This window comes from Thunnus maccoyii, chromosome 13 (genome assembly GCF_910596095.1).
Source record: "Thunnus maccoyii chromosome 13, fThuMac1.1, whole genome shotgun sequence".
Classification (NCBI taxonomy): Eukaryota; Metazoa; Chordata; class Actinopteri; order Scombriformes; family Scombridae; genus Thunnus; species Thunnus maccoyii.
This window is the reverse complement of record NC_056545.1, coordinates 21,533,259-21,555,680: the sequence shown is the minus strand read 5'-3', so window position 1 is coordinate 21,555,680 and position 22,422 is coordinate 21,533,259. Positions and strand designations below refer to the sequence as shown.

The following is a 22,422-nucleotide window of genomic DNA, read 5'->3' as shown; positions in this document are numbered from 1 at the left end:
CAGATTGTTCTCTCGAATTCTTGGTAAACAGCTTTGGAAGTGAATCATGCATTATTCACAAGCATTATGATTTGTTGGAGATAAGGTAGGCCTGCCGTAATGGAGAAATAACTATTGCAATAAGGAGGCTCTTAGGATTGCAGACACATGAGAGCAAAACCAAGAACAGGAATTGTTTTTAATGTGAAATAAAGGTACTTACTAATGACTATCAAAAGACACATATATTACAGTGTATTTTTGTTATCTAGCATCTTTAAAGATCCCCTCCAGCCATGATGTAAGATGCATATAAAATACTCTACTTTGAATTATAATTTGTGTCTGTTATGGTTTTTGCACAAAAAAGGTCAATTATCTTGTTAAAATCCTTAAAACAACATCTACTCCTTCTCCCTCCTTAAAAAAACAAGAATAGATAAATATGCAAACATATTTCATTTCAAAAGTTTAACTGCTGGACACAAGATGTCTCCTACATCACTGTAAAATCTACTCTCAGTGTTTGCACTGGAGGCTTCAAGTTTCCACATCACACTTGTGCAAGTTCAATATTGGACCAGGATTGGCTTCCAAACTATATGTGATGTCACAAATCATGCTCATAGGCCCATACCTTAAAATCTGATTTTCAGTGAGCTCAGAGAAACTTTACACTTTCAGCAGATGAAGGTAAAAACAACCTTCTAGTGTCAAACTCTGCACATACATTAGTCTGCACAGCGAAGCTCAAATATCCAACTGAAGGAACAAGAAGAAAAACATTTTTGAGTGGAAGGAGACTTTAATTTATCTTAATTATGGAGTGTTTTAAATGAACAACCAGGTTAGTGCAGGGCAGGTATGACAGAGGATGACCTCAGATGTGCTGTTCAGAGCAGACACAGGCAGTTGCGTAGGTTGAGGTCCACAGTAATGTTTCAGGTAATTTGTCCCTGATGAAGCACCGTAGCCATCCAAGAGGAACAAACACTTTAGGAGTGTTGTGTGCAGCCGATCGTCACTCAGTACAACCCCGCAAGACTACAACAAGGCTGAGAGTGGGAGGGAGGACTTGGGAAGCAAAACATGGCGAAATAACAAGTTTGCCAGTACGCCGCAGTTTGAAGCTGCACTGTATATTGCAGTGTCGGAATACAACTACCAAGTTCTGAAAATTTGGACGCCGGAGAACGAAATCAACGCCTAACTTTAAAGAGTCGAGGGCCCTAGTTTACAAGTATTACGGTGGCTGGCGAGAGCATAGTGCCTGCCTGTCTGTCTGCCTGCCTGCCTGTGTTTTCCCCGGAAGGTTGGCAGTGCTAGGCGCGACTGTCAACACAGAAAATGGATGAAGAAGTTAAGTTTATTCTGGAAAAAGACTGTTTAGCCTGCTAGCTTAGCCACGTTAGCTAATCAGTTACCGTTAACGCTAGGTTTAGACCGTTCGCTCGCACCTGACTCTGTAGTTATTCAGATTACCGTGCGCCTTTGCCCCGAAACTGGGGAATATTTAAGTCGTGTTAACAAGTTTGACAACTGCAGTTGCGTAGAATCGTGTCTCAAATGAGGGTATTATTGTATTTTTCCGCTCTAATCTTCAAGTAATATTCTGGGAGGACGTCTATTTTAGGCTAATAATGCCAGCTTGACAGTCGGTTCTGGTGCGGTGCGGACGGACCCGGACGCCATCACATCAGACGTTGCGTTCTCCTTAAAAAAACAACCGTTGCGTCGTGAGCAGTAAATGTTATTTTTACTTTATCAAACATAATAAGGAATGTCTCAGTGGTAGTGGTAGTTTTTTTCTGTTTTTTTTCCCGCGACACGCTTCATTTTATCCTGGATAACATTGGCTGTAATGTTATACAGCAGCAGTCAAAATGAACGCAGCAAGGTGTTCAACAACAGTGGAGGTGCATTGCATTGAAAACCTGCCAGTTGTTAGAGCGGTGCCGATGGCCGGCTAACGGTGACGTTGACAGTTTGTTGAAATCTCCAATTTTAAGTTGAATGTGTTTTTTTTGCTCAGATATAGCTACCGGCATTTCTGTAAAAACAACTGCGGATAACATTATAGGTTTCGGCTAGAGTTGACGTGAGCTAGCCAGCTGGGTGCGTCTGTGGCAGCTCTATCTGCGATGTGTTTGCTAATCTAAGTGCTACCGTGTTGTTCAGCAACATTTCAGCATATCGGAAAGCCCGTTTGCTATATTTTCTCTACAGTAAAGCCATTTCGAGCTCACTTAACCCGCCACTTAAAAATTTCCCCAATCACTTCTTGTCAAATAAGTGGCTAACTTGTTAGCTAACGTGATAAGTTTCGCCAGCTATGTCTGAAAACGCCCCCACACGAAGCCTGGATGACATAGACCTCGCAGCTCTGAGGGTGAGTATTATTACAATATAAGTGTGCTGCGCTTTATTCATGTACAGTTACTGCAGACGGGCTCATTAAATGTTATGTCATATGAACAGAAGTGTCGGTTTGCCTCTGACACAAGCACGATCATTTGACACCCACGCCACAAAGTTAAGGTGTGATAAACATCCCCTGGCCTGGTATTGTTATAGGCAGCTGTGTTGTTGTTGTGATATCACAGATTCAAATCAAAGATATTTTCTGATTTCTGCACCACCATAATAAAGAATCACACTGTCCAGCACAATAACTTTTCGTGATTAGCATGTACAAAACAAAAACATGAGAATGATGGCTGCTGGGCTGTAACACACCACACCTGTAGTCATTTTTTTATTGCACACAGCAGCCGTGATGGACATGTTCTTTGTTTAATGATTAGTCTGTTCAGTGTTTCATTTGTCTTTTCAACTAACAATGATATACTTTGAGATTGTGATGCGCTTCTTTTGCTTGAATGATTGTTGCTTTGAAATTGCTGTTTGATATGTGGATCATCATAAGAATCAACCCAAATCTTCTCACCATACACTCGTGAATTTTGGATTTTTTTAAAAAAAAAATTGGTTTATTTTGGTTTGGATTACTGACAACATTCTTATAGTGTATATTTATAAAATACAACATATCAGATAGAACAATAAAGTTCTGGCTCACTTCCCTGAGGTTTACAGTGGTCCACCTTGAAGGCCTCAGTCTTTAAAATCTACCTGCTTATTTGATCAACCTCCTCTGCCAGGCAATGAATTAAATCAAATGGAAAACACAAATCTGCTCACCACTGTCTCCATTTGCTGAAAAATCCTCTTTTCATGGGGACAGTTTCATAATTAAGACCATGGTTCTGACACTTCCTATTGATTTATCTTCTTGTCTCAATAGGTTTGAAAAAAATCTATATTTCTTTTTTGTTGCAGCAGTAAATCCCCTTAAGACAGACTCCTATTAAAATTATAAGACACATTTCATGCATTCAGTCACTGCTTTTTTGAAAAGACAGATTTCTTCAACATCTCCCACTCCAAGGTACAAATTTTAAACATGATCATAGTTATCACGTGATGTCTGTAGAAAATATCAAACAATTACTCAAAATGTGCATTAAAACTCTTAACTCTCTCCAGCATAATCTTAATTTTGTGGGAACTGTTTAATTCAGGAACAATAACATCTTGTAATGGAATATGAGGTCCTGACAGTAAAAACAGTGACTTTCCTCTTGGTTATTACCCCATTGAAAAAAATCTGTCACTTTAATTAATATTGTTGTGGAAAACACACACAAAAACAGAAGAGAAGAACACACAAGTTTATTTCAAAACAATATCGAAGATGCAAAGTCAATTAGTTGGTCTTGTCCAATTTTCAATCTCTCAGACCTAGTTATTTATAATAAATCTATATAAAATGGGAATATGAGAATATTAGCCATATTATCTGAATTTATGTTAGTTGTGGCTGAAATGCTATCACTTGATTGAACTTAGAGAATTGGATTATCATTCTCAACAATTTTTTTTGTGATTATTTTGGCCCAAACCAACTAGATTTTCAGTGACTTTCTTAAAACTTGAACTGCGATTTGTGGCCTGTGTAATTCACTGCAGTGGAAATAAATATAATATATCCACCAGGGCTGAACACATCTAACTGTGTTTGTAGGTGGTAGGTAGGTTAGATCGCTACACTAGTGACTCCTGATTGGTTGGCGTGCTGACCAGTTACTTGTTTCTGGAAGGTGAAGTTATTGTTGAGTTTGAGTAATGGAGTAGTGTAAATGAAATCCATTTACCTCCATCATATGTTGATATGGTTTTGTGGCAGAAGTCTCAAAGACATAATCTGCTACCACTAGGAATAAGTGTTAACTGTGTTTTTGTGATTTTGAAGAACTGATGATTGAAGTGACTCAGTCACAGCGTTCTTCCTGAAACTTGCTTCAGGATACAGAATTTCTCCAGCATTACATAACTACAGTCCACTGTACACAGGCAACAACAAATGTCAGTGCCTCTAGCACTGGGGAAAATTAGGTCACCTGCACAGTTGTGTTGATTACAGGTGGCATAATAAATTGTACTCAGTGATCTTAAACCATAGGAAGTGAAGGAAGGTCATAGTCCAGTACAACGCTTGCAGAATATGACCTTGCTGTGTTGTTTATTTAAAACTGTTGGAAAGCGACTTCTTTTATTTTCAGTTTCAAGCACTGAAAATTTGAGAGTGTGAGTGAAATATTGGATGCTGATTAGTGAGGAATGCCCTCTGGGAATTAAACTCATGAGAAATTTAGTCTTGTGATTTTAGTTGTTGCAGTGCAAACATCCCATGCATGTTCCTGCTATGTTAGACATAAGAAACCTTACACAAGTGTGAGTAAGTGTGAAAAATGGATGCTGTAGAGTAATATTAAGAAAAGCTCTGCGCTTCACAAAGCCACATTGTAAACACCAGTGAAAGTTACTCATATTGGATATGAAATGACATCTCAATGTCAGATTATTTTGACATAGTGCTCATGAATTCACAATGTCATAATGTAAACTGACCTAAAGAAAGATTTTGGTTTAAAAAAAACAATTGTTAAAATCCAGATGTTTGTGGATATTCTCTAATATTTGATGGTACAATTTTGGATGGATGTAATGAAGCCCATTTTCAAAGTGTTTACTGACAGCAATCCAATAATTTTAGTCATAAGTAATTCAAATTTGAAACATTGTTCAACCTCAACTTTGCAATATGCAAATTATGTTAGGTTGCAAAGCTAATTTAGATTCTGTTGAGATTACTTTCTTGAATTTGAAAAACAGATTAAGATTTTGTGTTTGTAAAAGACTCCACATAGCCGGCAAATATAAGTATTTAGGAAGAGATCTAAAAAGACTTAAATTCAACTAGACAATTATTGCCTAATGGTATTCAGAGAATTTAGAGTGGTGATTTTGGTGATGATTCTTGCAGCTGTGCGACCACAGATGTGGCAAGTCAGGCTATTTTAAAAAAGACTTCCTCTGTCAGCTAAGTTGACACCACTGCAGGAAACGTACTGTATTGTCAGCTTCCTTATGGACCCACACCAGTGTCTGTTAGAGTTAATACTCCCTTGAACTGAGGCTTTTCTCCTGACAACAGGCTGACATTTGGAAAAATTAATTGCGTTGTTCCCCAAGGTTCTCCAATTTATTTAACATGGCAGCATGATATCTGCTAGAGGTATCAGAGATGCCATTTTTCTGATTTCACCCACTAGTTTTACTGCTTCCTTGCCTACAGTTTGTTTTTTTTCTTTTTTTTTTTTTACGGTTTTATTGCTTTCAATTTGTTTGGCAATGTGTGTGCTGGTGGCGCTACTCCTCAAACAACCTAACCATACCCTTCCCCTTCTATCACTTCATTCCTCTCATCCCACTCTCTGCGCTGGACGTGGGTGACTCTAACGCCTCTTCTTCACCACCCACTCTATCGTTACATTATTCTCCTCCATACCATCATTCTCCTGCTCCTACTTTACGTCACAGTTCCTCCTCTTTTGTGTACATTTCACATAACATTCTTCAAGATCTGGCTGGTATGTTTTTATCATTATGTGAGCTATGTGCATTTGCAGTAAATGAGTGGTCATTTCCCAATTTTACTGCCAAATCTTTCAGAAGTATGTATGCTATTTGTTTCCCATAAAATGTTCCCTGTCTCAAAGGAATTTTTCCCTGCCGTGTTGAAGGCAGAAAACCCGTCATTGGAAACAGATGAAAGCAGGATAGGTCATGATGTACATTCTAAACCCAAAGCAGCAGTCTCACCACCCACACATCTTCTTAAAGCCATATTGAAATTGCATGAAAGTGGAGCTGCTTGTCATTTTCCCTTGTCTCTTGGGGGAGGAGGGGGTTGCATAATTAAGTCAGAGCAACCTACTCGTTATTAGTGTCAGCAAAGTATGCGTTCATTTGCATGGAAACTTAAAAGGAACAAATCAGGAAGAGGCCGGAAGTCACGTCCATGTTGTCACAATCCATCTTTGTATTTCTAATCTGGTGTCAATGTTTAGTGTATCTGCTTGTCTGTTTCCTTCATGTTAAATCTTGTGGGTGGACAGTGAGTGTGTGAGTGGGTGGCTAGGAAAATTAAGTTCAGATGATTTGTATGGAAATTGCTATATTTTATTTCAATTGGATTCATTGTACACGATAGGATCCATAGGGGTTCATTTTTCTAGATTTCTGTAGATTTATCTTACAGAGGCATGTGTGCTGCTCTTTCTGAATATTGTATGACTCTATGAATCCATCTCTGTCTCTCGTAGGATCCAGCAGGGATCTTTGAGCTGGTCGAGGTTGTCGGCAATGGGACATACGGGCAGGTGTACAAGGTGAGACGTGATGTGGAGCAATTTTAAATATTCAAGTCTAAATCACTTGTTGTTTTCATCACAAAAATATCAGACCAAGTAAAACGGCAGGAAATTTTGTATTTTAGTTTCTATATCAGTTCATGAATAGAATAAAACTAGTGCATGTAAAACCTGGAATGATGAAGGACTTGAACTGAAGGCTTACAGGGCAACTCCATTGATTTTTTTACACATCAAAATCTGTGTTCATTACCACTGCATATGTGAAAAAAGTTGTAAGAATAAAGAAAAAAGAGCTGTGGGAAATCTGATAAACTGCAATTTCATGTCATTTGAGGCAACGGTCGGCTGGAGCTGACGACTACAAAAATGAAAAACAGTCTAGGGCAGTGGAGTTAGAAAAATGTGAGGTTACCAGACCTCTGTAGCCCACTCCTCATGTCTGCTTGAGGCCAGAGGCACGAGGCTACATTGGCTGCAACTAGCATAACACAACTGAAACTGTACAGTCGAGTGAATCAAGTTGCATTGTGGGTAATGTAGGGGCAGGAAGAAGAATGCATGAAAAGTAATGAAATTGAAACTGTCCATTGTGAGGGGCATCCATCTTAAAAGAGATGCCATACTAAGTTGATGAGGAGTAATCTTTGAAGCATTCAAGACGACCAGCTGTCACCTGTACAATGACTTGCTGCAGCAAAACTGAGCAGACGAGAGCGTGAATAGAAAGGCTACTCAAGTGTCTGCAAATGTTCTGTACATAAATGTCTCACATTACAGCATATTTAGTTTATCTCTCTGTCAGTGAATTTTTCAGATGTCATCTGAACATTTTAAAGTGACTGTGACAGCGAGATAAGAGAGTCCAGTAGAAGGAAATCTAAAACTAAGAGTGGCGAAATGATGTGATGAAGCAATTAGTCGTACTTAATGGGCAACATTCAGAAAGATTCAGAGACAACGAGTCCAAGGTTCGTTTTCAACTTTACTGCCGGCTTCTCTTTGAATCAGGGCCGTCACGTGAAGACGGGCCAGCTGGCTGCCATCAAGGTGATGGATGTTACAGAGGAAGAGGAAGAGGAGATCAAAGCAGAAATCAACATGCTGAAAAAATACAGCCACCACCGCAACATAGCCACATACTACGGTGCCTTTGTCAAGAAGAGTCCACCAGGACATGATGACCAACTCTGGGTCCGTCTACCCTTGTAACTGTCCTGACGATTTTACAGCAGTGTGACTCATTTATTGCCCTCGCTAAGCTTGTGTTTGTGTGTGTGTAGCTGGTGATGGAGTTTTGTGGGGCTGGGTCAGTGACCGACCTGGTGAAAAACACTAAGGGCAGCTCTCTGAAGGAGGACTGGATTGCTTACATCTGCAGAGAGATCCTGAGGGTGAGAAATTGCAGCTGCACCAGTAAAAACCAGTCTGCAGCAGAGGTCTCTTGTTACTGACCGATTTTTGACTCCTTTCTCTGTCCAGGGCCTCTCTCACCTTCACGCCCATAAAGTCATCCACAGGGACATCAAGGGCCAGAACGTGCTGCTAACAGAGAATGCCGAGGTCAAACTTGGTATGTTGAACGCTTGAATGTTGAGCGTTTTTGGCTATTTCATCGCAGAAGTAAACATATGCTATCATCGTCTCACTTCCCTTCCTCCTCTGATTCCTTTGTCCACATTCAGTTGATTTTGGGGTGAGCGCTCAGTTGGACAGGACCGTGGGGCGTAGGAATACCTTCATCGGCACACCTTACTGGATGGCACCAGAGGTCATTGCCTGTGACGAGAACCCTGACTCCACCTACGACTACAGGGTAACAATAGCATTGTGTTTGTGTGAGCACTAAGCTGTGAGATCATATGAAAGCTAGAGACTGACTTGCTCCCCTGTGTGTTTTCCAGAGCGATATCTGGTCCTTGGGGATAACAGCCATTGAGATGGCAGAGGGAGCTCCGCGTAAGTGTACACACTCATCCGCACACGTAATTTACCTGTTTATGGTCGAATCATGAATTTCGATGTACTCAGCAGCAGATAATTTCTCATAGTCTCAAAACCCATTCTAAAAAAGACTTAATGAATGAATCTGTCTTGCATGTACGGCCTTGTTGTCTGTGCCTTCAGATGGACAGCTGACTCACTGTAATCAAGGTAGTGTAGTCGTGAGCTGGCAGTTGGCCTGCGGAGGCTGATTGCACAGAACTCTCTCGACTGCTTAGCGGGGAGATCTGTCTGCTTGGAGATTTGGTGTCAAACCTGACTAAGAGGACAAGAAAATCTCACTTAAGAGTAGCATCTAAAATGTTTATAGAATAAACCATAGATCTGGTAAAGAAACTCAATACTGAACAGCAGCAAATACGGCAAGAAACTTGTTGTGGCTGGTGTACTGTTACTGTAAATTTGCAACTATTATAACCCGTCTTTACTTATTGGTTTATTTAGTAAAACATTGGACATTAAAGTAGTAGCAGAGAACACTTTCATTATGGGGGGCACCATTCTATGAGCTCTGTTGTTCCAAAATGTGTCTCCATTGTGCTGTTGTGCAGCCACATACCGCTAATTGTTCAGTCAGCGACAGACTGAGCTCTGTTGAATAAACCCCTGCGCTGTTAGGGCGTATATACACCGAGAATGGAATTCAGTGAAGAAGGAGACATCTTGTGCCCCGTAGTTACACTTAAAATTAACAGTATTTCAGTATTCATAGATTCAGGATTTTTCAATGAGGGTAAAGGAGATGTAATTGTAAGAAATTCTTAACGAGAAAAACCACATCAGACACAAATTATTATTCAAAGCGGAGTATGCATTATGCATAATATGGAGAGTATGTAATATGTCTCAAAAGATGTCTGGAGGGGATCTTCAAGCATAAATTTAAGTGGAGTCTACCTCTTGTCGTCAAAATAAATTTGTACTATTGGCATAAAATTTATATGATCTGAAGCCTTTTTTCACATCACTGATGAGGAGCAGCCACAGACCATGCTGCTGCTGTGAATGGCATAAGGCATCCAGGTTAACTGTCAAACTGGTGTTCATGTACCATCATGAGAAACAGTAGATTTTTGTGCATTTAGCGTTTTAGAGTCAAATGATTCCATAGAACGTCTGTATTGATAACATGACCTCCAACATTTAGTGAAATAGGGGAGGGTGTGATAGGTGAACTATGAACAGTTTATTTATCCATCAGTTTTCCCATCATACAAACTACCTAAGACAAGACTGATATGTGTCATTGTTTCATTGAAAAGCATCATTGTGACAGTTACAAAAATGTTTGTATTTGCCTCACAGCGTATGCTACAATCAGACTCTCATTAACTTATGGGAAAAATTTTCACCTGTCTCAGTTTGATTTTTTTAATTAGTTGTACATCACACATAATATATTTTCTGTGTGAATTATGAGGAAGTTCCAGAGCTAGATGTGTCTAAATGTTGTCAGCATTTCACAATTGCATTATTAGGCCCAAGGGTGACACAGTTTTTTATATATTTAAAAAAATATGAAGCAAGTTTCCAACTTAAACCACATCGTTTGTGGTTGCATGATAAGCTTACAGGTAACTTGTTTTTGAACATATGAATTCTTAAGCATCTTCTTTCCACACGCCTATCAGCAGACACTTCCTATACCTCTTCTATTTGTTCACTTAAGCTTCATGAAAACAAAGGGCTGTCAGTTTGGTAAATAAAAGGTAACAAGTTAAATATAGAGCTTTTGGATTATATGTTTAGGTTTGTAACTGATAAATTGTACAAACAGAACAGTTCACTCCAGGTATTTAATAAAACACAAAATGGGATGGCAGAGTACAACTGTGTCCTTGATCATTTCCACCGATAAAACTTCCAGCATCCTATTAGTGTGTGATCTAGTCCTTTAAATGAAAATAAACCACATTATCCTCCTGAATACTCATTTTGCTTAAATGTTCATACCATGTGAAATACATGTTAAACATGCATGTTATATGAAGCACATATTATCAGTATAACTGTGATCCCTCTGTTTTAATGTGGCACTTAAAATGCAGAAATTAACATTTCCTCTTGCCTTTGGCTGTCTCAGTCACGTTGCATATGTCCAAAAGACTGCGTTACAAAAGCCTATTTACTGTGTAACTCTAAAGCTAACCAGTCAGGTTTAGCTACCTACCTACGCTGGGAACACAATGACTCACAGTCCTTGCTCTTACATTCAATGTAACAATAAGCCTGAGGCACCAGGAAAGATTGGATAACAACAGCTGTACCCATGTTTAAAGATACAAAGAATATGTGTAATGGTGGCTTGTATTATTTACAAATGACCATGTGTATGAATATATGATATTGATACTGATATGCTTTTTCCTTCCTTGTACAGTAGTTGGATAGGAGGATTGAATTATACTCAACAACTCTTCTTTATTTCTGTAGCATTGTGTGACATGCACCCAATGAGAGCCCTCTTCTTGATTCCCAGGAATCCCCCTCCTAAACTTAAATCCAAAAAATGGTGAGTTATATCTGTCTTATATATCTGTCTCTTCTTGAATTGCAAATATTATTTACTGTCAAATCCTAGACAAGCTGATGCTCCCTTCACATTATGTAAAGTTTGTAAAACCCTTAAAGTCTTATAAAATCTAGCTTGTCTCCAAAAATAAGTTGAAATGAAAAAGGAGGTTTGGCCAAACCATTTTATGCAATAGAAAAAGATGTAATTTTCACTCTCTAGTACTGCACTGTAATGTATATTACACAATAGATAAATTCAGTTTTGGTATTTTTCCCTATCAAAATACATGGAAATATTTGTATGTAGTACGTCAGATAAAATGGCAAAAGACGCCTCATCACTATGAAAAGTGAACATTTCCATCAAAAATTTGTTGATCACATTTTGTGATACTGCACTGAAATAATTAGGTATTACACACTTTCTGGAATAATTAGCTAGCTAAATCCATCAACAGTTACAGCAGGAGAGCATATTAATATGCAATTCAGTAACATGCTAATTCTGTTTACTTGATGTTAAAGAAACCAGGTTACTGCAGAGCAACAATAACCATGATAAGTACATATAAACACACTGAATAAGAACAGCACTGAGGGGAAAGAATGCTGATTGTACAAGAAACAATTCCAAATGAGGCTAGTTTCTCAAAGTAAATGGTGATCTTCTGCAGATTACTCTGAGTGCTTTCGCATCATTTCTCTCAATTGGGAAAGATGATATGGAAATCTGTCCCTCACTCCTATGTCAGAGTGTGAGTGGTCATGTGTTTTGTCTCAATAATGAGACTAAAGATGATTGCGAGCAAGACAAGAAGCTGAAGGTATTTTGACTAATTTGTCATGTTCTTCCTCCTACCCTGTTTTTTTTTGTTCCTGTTGCTTTTCCCACTTCTTGTTACTGGGCCCACATTCAGTATGCATTCAGAATGCAATGTTTCTACCACAATGTAGCTGTCAGCTGTCAAAATTAACAATTTTGCGAATATAAAACATAAGAGATGGAAACATCATCATGACCACTTTTAATATTATATAATGAACTCAACAACTCTTTGTTAATGTGTGACCTCGTACAGGTAATATTCATTAACTAGTTATTGTAGTTCATTGAATTATGTTTTATTGTTGTACCCAGAATTGTGTTTGCAGTTTCAGTGAAAGTGTGTGTAGGAAGAACAAGCAACAGCTAGTAGTGAAGGAGCTTCTTTTGTTGTTAGTATACTGTTCACTCTGGTTACTGATTAATCTCAGATACTAGCCTCCATTTATGTAAAGACATGGCAGAATGAAATGAGTCACTGCAGGTTTTTTTTTTTTGTCAGTTTCTCAAGTGCTGTCACAAAAGATGTTAGCATGAAACCTTAATGGCTTTCGTTCACAGTACTGTTACAAAGGAAGATTCCTAGAATTTTTCTTTTTTTCTGAAATACTGACGCACACGATTCCTCCCAGAAAATGCTTGACATGCGAAAGGGGTTAAAGACAGACCTTGTCCCTCTTGAGTCTCTCTCTCTGAGCAGTGTTGGATCAGGGTTCTGGACAGTAACAGCCCAGCTGCCAACTGTTTCATGCCTCCCCTCCCTCACCCTCTCCCTCACCAGTTTTATCATCCACTAACCTCCCCCTTCCTCCCAGGTCCAAGAAATTCATTGACTTTATAGAGGGCTGTCTGGTGAAGACATACCCCAGCCGACCATCCACAGAACAGCTGCTCAAGCACTCCTTCATCAGGGACCAGCCCACTGAGCGCCAGGTCCGAATCCAACTCAAAGACCATATTGACCGTACTCGTAAGAAAAGGGGAGAGAAAGGTAAGCAGATGAGATGGGAAGAGTCTGGCATCACTGAGTTGACTTCAATCTATGTATCTCAGACAACATAGTCTCTTCTTGGAGTATACTGTAGGTTAATATGGCGAAAGGTGCTTTCATGTAATGTTCTGACTTTTGTTTATCCTATTTTTTCTTTTAGAAGAGACCGAGTATGAGTACAGTGGTAGTGATGAGGAGGATGAAAATCGTGGTGATGACAGAGAGTCAAGGTAATAGCAGTTTGTCATCTCTGTCCTAGTAGTGGGCATCCTTGACTTGTGCTCACTGTGCTTCCCAAGATCCTCTCCCTCATATTATCAATTTGGGTCATCAGCTCAATCCTCAATGTGCCTGGTGAGTCCACCCTGAGGCGGGACTTCCAGCGTCTGCAGCAGGAGAACAAAGAGCGCTCGGAGGCTCACAAACGGCAGCAGGCCCAACTGGCTGCGCAGCGCAGGGACCCTGAGGAACATAAGAGGCAACTGCTGCATGACCGACAGAAACGCATCGAGGAGCAAAAGGAGCAGCGCCGCCGACTTGAGGAGGTAATGGTCAACTAGGGAATGGATACTCTTTGAAGGAATTGTTTGACATTTTGTGAAATTTGTTATTTCCTTCCTTCCTGAGAGTAAGATGAAAAGAGCGATGACACTTTCATGGCTGTATGCTAAATATGGAGCTGGAGTCGAGGGGAAACAGTCAGCCTGGCTCTCTCTAAAGTTCAAAAGTCTTCCTACCAGCACCTGAGAGGTCTTAATTTTGGATTTGCAAAATAAAATGCTTTATAAACTCAACTCTAAGGGTTTAGACCAGTGGTTCTCAAAGAGGTTCCAGGTGGTCCCCAGGAAAAAGGGGAATAATTTCTTTTCACTATAATTCTATCCATAAGTAACACAATGACAGAATGTATGATTATTCTGGACATGGGTTTCATACACTTTCTGTAATAAAACATCTAAAAGCAAAAATCTTATCAGATGGGGGACCCTGGGACAAAATCTTATCAGATGGGGGTCCGTGGTCTAATTTGTGTCAGTTTAGGGGCCCTTGATGTGAAGAAGTCTTAGAACCAGTAAGAGAATATTAATACTCAACTACCAACAATTAGATGTTTAAGGGATGTAGTTGATATGTAGTTTGAGTATCAGCAGTTGAACTTTGAAATGAAGTACTGCCTGAACTTAAATCCCATCCCTACTTCAGAGACTGAGAGCACATTCATTAGGTGTCTGTAGATTAGATGCACTTGACATTCATAATATTGTTTGACATTAAATTAACCAAAACTTTTCACAACTGACTCGCAACTTGTGATCACAGGTTGTCTTTGTTTATTGGTGTTTGTTCCACTTGACATTCTCATACAATAATGTTATACAAAGATATCAGATTTTGTCAGGGATAGAGCAGCAGAGGCCTGGACTTATTTCTACCATTGACCTTGATTTCAGAATTCACTGTAAACCTGTTCGTTTCACCAGGGGCTCACGCACATGTTATACCACATGATGATAAGTTTTTAATTCAAAGCGTAATTGTACCAAGCGAAGAAAATATCAGGTTCCTTGTCTGTTATGCGCCCCGCTCTTGTCCTTATCCTTCAGCCACTTAACTAAATACTGTTGCCCTTTTCAATTCTTTGCCCTTTATCAAGTCTCCAATATTTACATCAGTGTTTGGTTTGCCATTGCCTGCTTTCGTCATAAATGCATGGTATTTGTGATTTGCCTCCTATAGTGGGCCAACGTCTTAAGACCAGTAAGAATAACAATGTTTGAATAGCTTGTATTTGGAAATTAGGAAATGCAGCACATATAAAATGAAGCCTATGCACTACATGGAAGCACATCAGTTCATTTTACCTATCCATCAGGTTTTCTTGTCACCAACTCAAAGCTTCCATCACTAAATAATAATGTGCAGGTACTGAACAAAAGCTGGGGTCAGCCTCACTGCCAACAGTACCTTTTCAACATTTTGTGCAATAACATTCATACTTAAATAAACAGGAAAAAAGTGGGGAATAGAATGACATTATTTACAGTGAAAGACGGTCCAGCTCCCTGCAACACCAGGTATAAATGATAAATTCTGCAAACATTTGGCCAGAGTGAGTTGTTTTGTTAGCATGATGTTTGTGAACCGCATGAAAACTGTGAAAAGGCTGTTTCACCTAAGGACTATGGAGATTAGGATCAGGATGCATTCATTTTTAAACCAGCCAGTCTCGAACACTCTAATACCACTAATCTGCTTGTTATGAGGCTGGAAAACATTAAAGCATTGTGAACCAGAACCTGAGGCAGCATGTGTTAATTTGACACAGAATGCATGGAAAGTATATGCAACCTGTATTTACAATCTGTCATTTATTAAGGCTGTGAGTTTAAAGAATTAATTACAATTTAATCAGGCTGCCTAACAAGGTAGCTGTAATGAAGCATGGCTGCCAGCTGGCTCTTTTTAGTTGGACATGATATAAAGAAAACAGCCTAACTGAGAAATCAACTTATCCTTGGATTGTAGAATAACAAAGAAGGTAATACATATCTGCCCAAAGCAATCTTTTACTTCATATATATTGATTGTTTTGTATGAGAAGCATAGACTAATGTAAACAATCATTTGAAAAACGTTAAAGTAGTGTGTGTGTATATATACTGTTGTCATCAGTGTTTGCACACCATTGTATGAAATAATAGTTTCCATTGACTGCGGTGATCAGAATGCACGCACAGCACAAGCACTGGTGAAATATTCAAGCAGTTGACATAAAATCTTGATATGCACTTCTAATGTTGTCGATATTCACATTCCCTCAATGTGTATTATCATGTCATGCTCTCTCGCTTTGAAGTCTCTAGTACAGAGTTGATAAATAGGCGTCATCACGGTGACGAACGGTCAAGATCTTTGAAAAATCCTTGTGGAATGCTCTGCTTTACAGTCTGCAGCCATTAGCCCTTGATAGCAGTTAGTTTATTGATTGGCTGGTGGATCTTAGTCATTTTATGTATCATGTTACTGCATGCATCAAACAAACTTCACAAACATACCACTCTGTGTGCCTGACTGTCTGATTTTTGTGTTAGATTGTAATTTGTTATTGACCATAAAATAGAGATTAAAGATTTAGTACCTATCCTATGCTTTGATGTAACACTTTTCAGCTCATGTATGTGGTTGAAGATTTTGAAATACATATCTACATAACCCAGCTCATTGGTGACAAAGTGTGAGCAGCTGTGAAATGAAAGAGTTACATGGGATTTGAATGAGGCACACATAATTACACTGATATTGCCACTGTTATTATCAGTGCAATATTAAAAAGGTATTTACTGCAGCGAGGTTGTACTCCCCAAATCTAATACCTCCTCCCCCAATACTAAAGGGCCAACAACAATCCAGTGGACAAGAGTCTCTTGTGTCAGCACCAAGGTGAAGGATCTCATTTCACCACAAAGAACAAAGCTTGTTGTTTCAATGTTCTTTTTAAAAAAAAGCAGATAAAAACTGCTCCCTGTCAAAAGGGAATAACTGTGGTCAGTTCAGGTTTGAATCAAAGCAGCACACTCAGGAGATGATTAGGATGCAATAGGTGTGTGTGTGTTTGTGAGAATGACTCACAGCCTCTATTCTCTGCCTCACACTCCCGCTCCCTTTTTATTTCTTCTTCCTGTTCTTTGCACAAAAAACAAGGGAGGGTTTGCTTATTAGCAGGCTATCCATTATAAATTCCCCCGTGCAAACAGAGCCTCTATGCTCATTTCTCTTTTTCCTATCACCCTTCTCTCCCAGCAACAGAGAAAAGAGCGAGAGATGGTGAGGCAGCAAGAAAAAGGTCCCCATCGGAGACTCGACGATATGAGACGGGAGGAAGATAGAAGGTTGGCTGAGAGGGAGCAGGTAACCAACCAAGGGAGACGTGAGGCTGCAATCAGCCAATCAGTGTGAAGTGTGGGTGTGTCTAGCAGCAACACTGTGCAAGTTGCTCTGGTGGTGAAATTCCATGAGTAGGTTGCCATAGCAGCAAGGGTCTAAATTAGTGTATTTATTCAGAGATGAGTTTTCTGTGGGTGAGCTCTCTGCGTCTCTCTTGCTCCATTTCCAGTCTACCCTCAATAACACAAGAGTCTGGCATCATATCACCATCACCTTGTAGTGCCAAATACTGATTTCGTGTTAGTTTGAGAACTTACATCAATCACAGTTCATAAAAATCAAATTTTTCTTACTTATCTAAATCTGTCTATCACAATCTCTAGACATGTTATGCTAACTTTTATCTGTTTCTATTCCAACTCCTGAACGGGGACAGTGCATGTTTTCTCGCTAAAATTCAGTGTTAGAATTGTTGATTTTTATCAGTACAACACATGGTTTCTGTTGTTTACTGGAATGGCATTGCATAACTGTTTTCTGCTTCTATCCTCTTCCCCCCCCCCCCATATACTTTCCTTTCTCTTTTCCCACTTTAATTCCTATCATTCCTGCCTCCTCACCTTTCCTCAGGAGTTTATAAGACATAAGTTAGAAGAAGAGCAGCGGCAATTAGAAATCCTTCAGCAGCAGCTGCTTCAGGAGCAGGCACTGCTTATGGTAACTCACTACTCCTTTATTGTGTCTTGTCTTGACTGCAGATTCCCATGTCCTCTTTTATATATAGTAATTACATATATTATAATACCTCATCAATAAAGAAACTGATTGATCAGCTCTGACATAAACTGTCCTCAATAACAAAATGGCTTGTTTTTGACAAAACAAACACTACAGTCTAACATGTCTGCTTGTTTTTGGGATAGATCATTTGAGATGGAGTAAATAGAAGCTTAAATGAATATTGTTACAATCAGATTTTAATATCTATTTGTAACGAAATAAGTAGATTGAGCTTCTAGATGTGCAGCACCTTGATGTAGATGGTCTCTACATGTTGCAGAGTATGTGCACAGCCCTCAGAGTATTGAATGATATTTTGAAAAAGCAAACACTAACCTAGTTTTTTAGAGGGCAGTTTTGGGCAGCTGTCAGTGTATCAGTGTAAATGTATCTTGCTTACACTGGAGGGAAGAATTGCCACTCTCCTGACAGCTTTGTTTTAGCTAGGTTGTGTGGAGCGTAGGAGTTGCTCTCGTTTCGATTGAGCTGTAGCTCTTTGTTCCTGCTTTTTGGAGGGAGAAATAACCCAATTCTCATAATTGTATGCATTAGACAATTGAGATTTCTTCATACAGTATGGACCAAAGAACAGGGAAGTGTCCCTGGACCATATTTGGTGGTTCAGAACCATGTTCAAGGGCAATTATCAGAGATATAGTGTGCAGCAAGCCCCCAGAGACGGTGCCGGGCTGTGAGGTGATTTTGGCACAGCGGCCATAGTTGGTATTCCAGGATCATGTGATGTACAGTACATTAGGCCAAAAAAAACACACCGTACGTTCCCATACACAGTCATTACAAAAGGAACAATTGTAAAGCAGGGAATACACACTCCAAAATGATTTAATTACATTAGGAAATCTCTAATGTGCATGCTCTCAACTGCCTCAGCCATAAAGGTCTCTAGGACGCATGTAATATGGGCCCAATAATGTGGAAAGCCTCTGTTAGCCTGAAAGATGTTTGTTTGTTTGTTTCATTGGAATGAATAGGACTATCTTTGAATATAGTATCCAGTTCCCTTAATACACCTGTGGTGTACAATAGATGTGAGCTACTCTACTGTTGCTAGCTCACAGCTGTAAAAACACCTGCCTTTAATAAACTCCATTCCTCTCAATATTTTAATCAAATGTGTTCATTCTAACCTAACACTTACTTTTTCCACATTAAAAGCCTTCCTGTAGCTTTCGTTAGATCCAATGAAGACAGTAAAATGTTAGAACAAATAGAGCTGAATTTCTTGTGAAATCTAACAAAAGGCATGAATCAAGAGAGAGAGAACCAGTGGAGGGCTTTGATCAGCAGCTGCAGGAAGTGTGATGTCAGCCACAGTTGATTGCTAAATGTTGATAAATGTTGGTTTATCTACACTCTGTGATTCTGTTTTTCATTAGAGAACATTTCATCTGTTAAATGAAAGTATGAACAGGAACTCAGAAGTACGGCCACAGTGTGAGCTCTTTTCCACAGTTTTAGTTTTGTTGAGCCTCCTTCAGTAAAGAATATCAGTATTCTATGATCTCATATTCTGTATGAAAATACATATACTGTATAAGCATATAATCATAACAAAACAAAAGAACCAAAACTGTTCAAAACCTTGAAATTAAATATGTCCATGTTGTGCAGTAGCTGCATATCTATGTCAGAGTCATGGTGGCAGCAGGGCAGGAAGAGCAGCCTATGTCCTTCTCCACAGCAGCTTACTCAAGGTCCCTCTGAGAGGTGCACTGTAATCCCTCCATTGTGTCCCCCCGTCTACTCTAAAGTTCCCTCCCACACAGGGAAGCACCTGGGTGAGGCATCCTCACCAGGTGCCAGCCAAACTTGATTTTTATCACTGTGGGGGAACACCACACGTCTCCTAAATTGCTACGCTGCCTATTCTGTCAAGCATCCCGAGCCTTCCTGTGGAGAAAACTCATTTTGGTCGTTTGTATCCAGAATCTTATCATCGGCATCAGAATGAAGATTGACGTGTTAATCTAGCTCTCAGCGTTGTCGCCCATAATGATTTGCAATTTAAGCAGTTAAGAAAAAGAACAATGAAGAACAAATTGACAAGTCTTTAACTTTCTGGGGAAGTTAATTTTTATGATATATACCAAAAATTGTTTAAATGTATCAAATGTACCTTTATATGAAACATTCAGAAATCAGTGAAAAGCTTATCTCTGCTGCTGCAAGACGCATTGTGAATTCAGTGACTCAGGGTTTAAACTCTCTTCATTTTTCTGTTATATCTTGTGTCTTGTGAATGCAGTGACCATCAAATATCTGGGAGACTCATGCAGCTTAGTACTCACAATAAAAAAAAAACACAATAAGTCAACTGACTCACATTTAAATCCTTTGTTGTAACATACAGCATAAAATGTTCAGCCACAGAAACGATCAATATTCTTTTGATGTGGGTTGGTAATTGACTACCGTACTAAAAATAGGAACACACACTTGGAGATGATAAATTCTGCCCAAAAACATTATTATCTCAGCGGATGAAATCAGTGGTGGCCAGCTGAAAAAGCGAATGCTGACCTGCTGTTGGTGGGTACGTTGGCTTGGTTATGACCTGTCTCACCCTGTGTGCTGTGTCCAGTCTGAGGCAAGCAACGGCTTAACTGCAGTGTGTCTCTTTGCTCAGGAGTATAAGCGCAAGCAACTGGAGGAGCAGCGTCAGTCGGAACGGCTGCAAAGGCAGCTGCAGCAGGAGCATGCTTACCTGGTGTCCCTGCAACAGCAGCAGCAGGAAAAGAAGCCCCAGCTCTACCACTACAACAAAAACCTGGAGCCCAACAACAAACCCACTTGGGCCCGTGAGGTAGAAATGGTTTGAAACATTATACACCGCAGTCAAACTACTGTACACAGCTGCAGACGAAATCCATCTTTCACTCTCGTCCATATTTCAGGTGGAGGAGCGAAGTAAGCTCAACAGACAGGGATCACCCAAAATCTGCACCACAGTCTCCGACACTGCCATCCAGTCACGCTCAGACTCAATCAGCCAGTCAGGAGTGGTCCAGTCTGCTCAGACCCCACCAATGCAGAGGCCCGTTGAACCGCAAGGGGGGCAGAGCAAGGTGGGTGTTTGAAGTGTTTGCATAAAAACATCAGAAGATAAAGTTGCTTCTGCCTCTCTGCCCCTAAATTCTTTAGCAGCTTTACCCTCAGATTCTTTGTCTTTGCTACCTTATTTATGCATTTTTCTTCTTTTCTCTTCTTTCCCTCTCCACATCTGTCAATACTTTGAACACAACTTTTGCACTCTTCTCCACTTCCTCCTCCGCTTCTCTGAATGTCTCACGCACTCTTCCCTCTGCTCCGCTGCTCCACCTTCCTGGTGCGCTGCTGCTCCTGTCCTCTGCAGTTCCAGATGGCTCACTTGGTTCCACTGAAGCCTTATGCTGCCCCTGTCCCTCGCTCCCAGTCCCTCTGTGACCAGCCCACTAAGACCATGTCCGCCTTCCCCACCCAGGATCCCTCCCTTACGCCCACACCCCGCCCCATCCACTCTAGAGAGCTGGTTCGTCAGAACTCAGACCCCACCTCTGAGAACCCAGCACCACAGGTACACCAAATCAGAGAGGATCGTGGGCCCTGGATCCGCCTGCCAGATGTGGAACTCCCACCCAAGGTAAGGGGCTAGGGACTGGTTTCTGCTGGAAACATGACACTCTATAATTATTGTTGGTTGTAAAGAGTATTATTAGGTTTAAAAAAACTTGATTAAAATACTGGTGAATGTAAGGCTATGACTTTGCTGTCCTCAGATCCCCCAGAGGACAGCATCTATTGCCACAGCTCTCAACACCAACCTGACCTCTGGCATAAGGCATCCAGTGAGAGCCAGGTACTGGAGTCAGCCAAATGCTTTGATCAGATATTTCTTTCAATTTGTGCCTTTTAAACAGCGATAGGTTTTAATGACAGCTTGAGATAACTGATTTGTATCCTCAACCATGACAGCAATCCAGATCTCAGCCGCAATGATCGCTGGGAGAGAGGAGACAGTATCAGCATCATATCCAATCTTCCCCAGACCGGCTCTCTAGAGAGGCATCGCATCCTCAGTGAGTCCCTGCCTCCCAATTGCTATTTCTCTGCAGACTGTCCTTGCAGTAAGTCTGATTTCAGAATTATAACTACACTCTGCGCCAATTGTTATTTTCAGGTTCCTCCAAAATGGATTCACCCATTCTCTCCCATGACAGTCGTCACAAGCCGGGGGAGTCTCGCACTTCCTCTCGCCCCGGGCGCCCTGCTGTAAGTGGTTCTTTCAAACTTACATTGTGTTGGCTGTCTCTGCAGTATCCCCTACTTATAAAACTAGTTTTAACATTACTGAATGAGCGCATGCAACACATTATTGGTCAGTTAAGCAGTTAAAAAATAAAAGGCACTAACTTACATGTACAGACCTGTTCTGTAAATGGAGATGTTGTATTTCAACTCACATAACTTTTCTTTTACGCTCTATGTACTCCACACTGTTACTGTTTCCCTTCATGTTTCTCCTCTTCTTAAATCCCTGTTTGTTGACTTTACCTCTAATGTACAGAGTTACAAGAGAGCTATAGGAGAGGTTAGTATCACTGTGGCTTGGTGTGTTGCAAAATGTTCAGTGTTCATGCTTGAGTTTGTATCTGCGATTACTGGCTGCTGTA

At 40.2% G+C, this 22,422-nt stretch overlaps 1 protein-coding gene across 4 annotated transcripts in view; it reads left to right on the top strand.

The window, feature by feature from the left end:
• The first annotated feature begins 967 nt into the window (after positions 1-967).
• The window catches only part of mink1 (misshapen-like kinase 1), a 32,546-nt gene continuing 11,091 nt past the window's right edge, over positions 968-22,422 (top strand). Inside the window, exons 1-19 of one of the 4 annotated variants that reach the window (XM_042430105.1) lie at positions 968-2,368; positions 6,708-6,773; positions 7,767-7,949; positions 8,039-8,149; positions 8,238-8,328; positions 8,441-8,571; positions 8,660-8,714; positions 11,193-11,271; positions 12,912-13,087; positions 13,248-13,317; positions 13,422-13,632; positions 16,889-16,996; positions 17,603-17,689; positions 20,403-20,576; positions 20,668-20,838; positions 21,126-21,392; positions 21,529-21,608; positions 21,725-21,828; positions 21,930-22,021. In XM_042430105.1, the coding sequence (XP_042286039.1) occupies positions 2,312-2,368; positions 6,708-6,773; positions 7,767-7,949; positions 8,039-8,149; positions 8,238-8,328; positions 8,441-8,571; positions 8,660-8,714; positions 11,193-11,271; positions 12,912-13,087; positions 13,248-13,317; positions 13,422-13,632; positions 16,889-16,996; positions 17,603-17,689; positions 20,403-20,576; positions 20,668-20,838; positions 21,126-21,392; positions 21,529-21,608; positions 21,725-21,828; positions 21,930-22,021 (2,313 nt within the window). In that variant the 5' untranslated portion in view covers positions 968-2,311. Of the gene's footprint in view, positions 2,369-6,707; positions 6,774-7,766; positions 7,950-8,038; positions 8,150-8,237; positions 8,329-8,440; positions 8,572-8,659; positions 8,715-11,192; positions 11,272-12,911; positions 13,088-13,247; positions 13,318-13,421; positions 13,633-16,888; positions 16,997-17,602; positions 17,690-20,399; positions 20,577-20,667; positions 20,839-21,125; positions 21,393-21,528; positions 21,609-21,724; positions 21,829-21,929; positions 22,022-22,422 lie in introns of all 4 variants that reach the window. The other 3 variants (XM_042430108.1, XM_042430104.1, XM_042430106.1) reach the window with 3 other exon arrangements.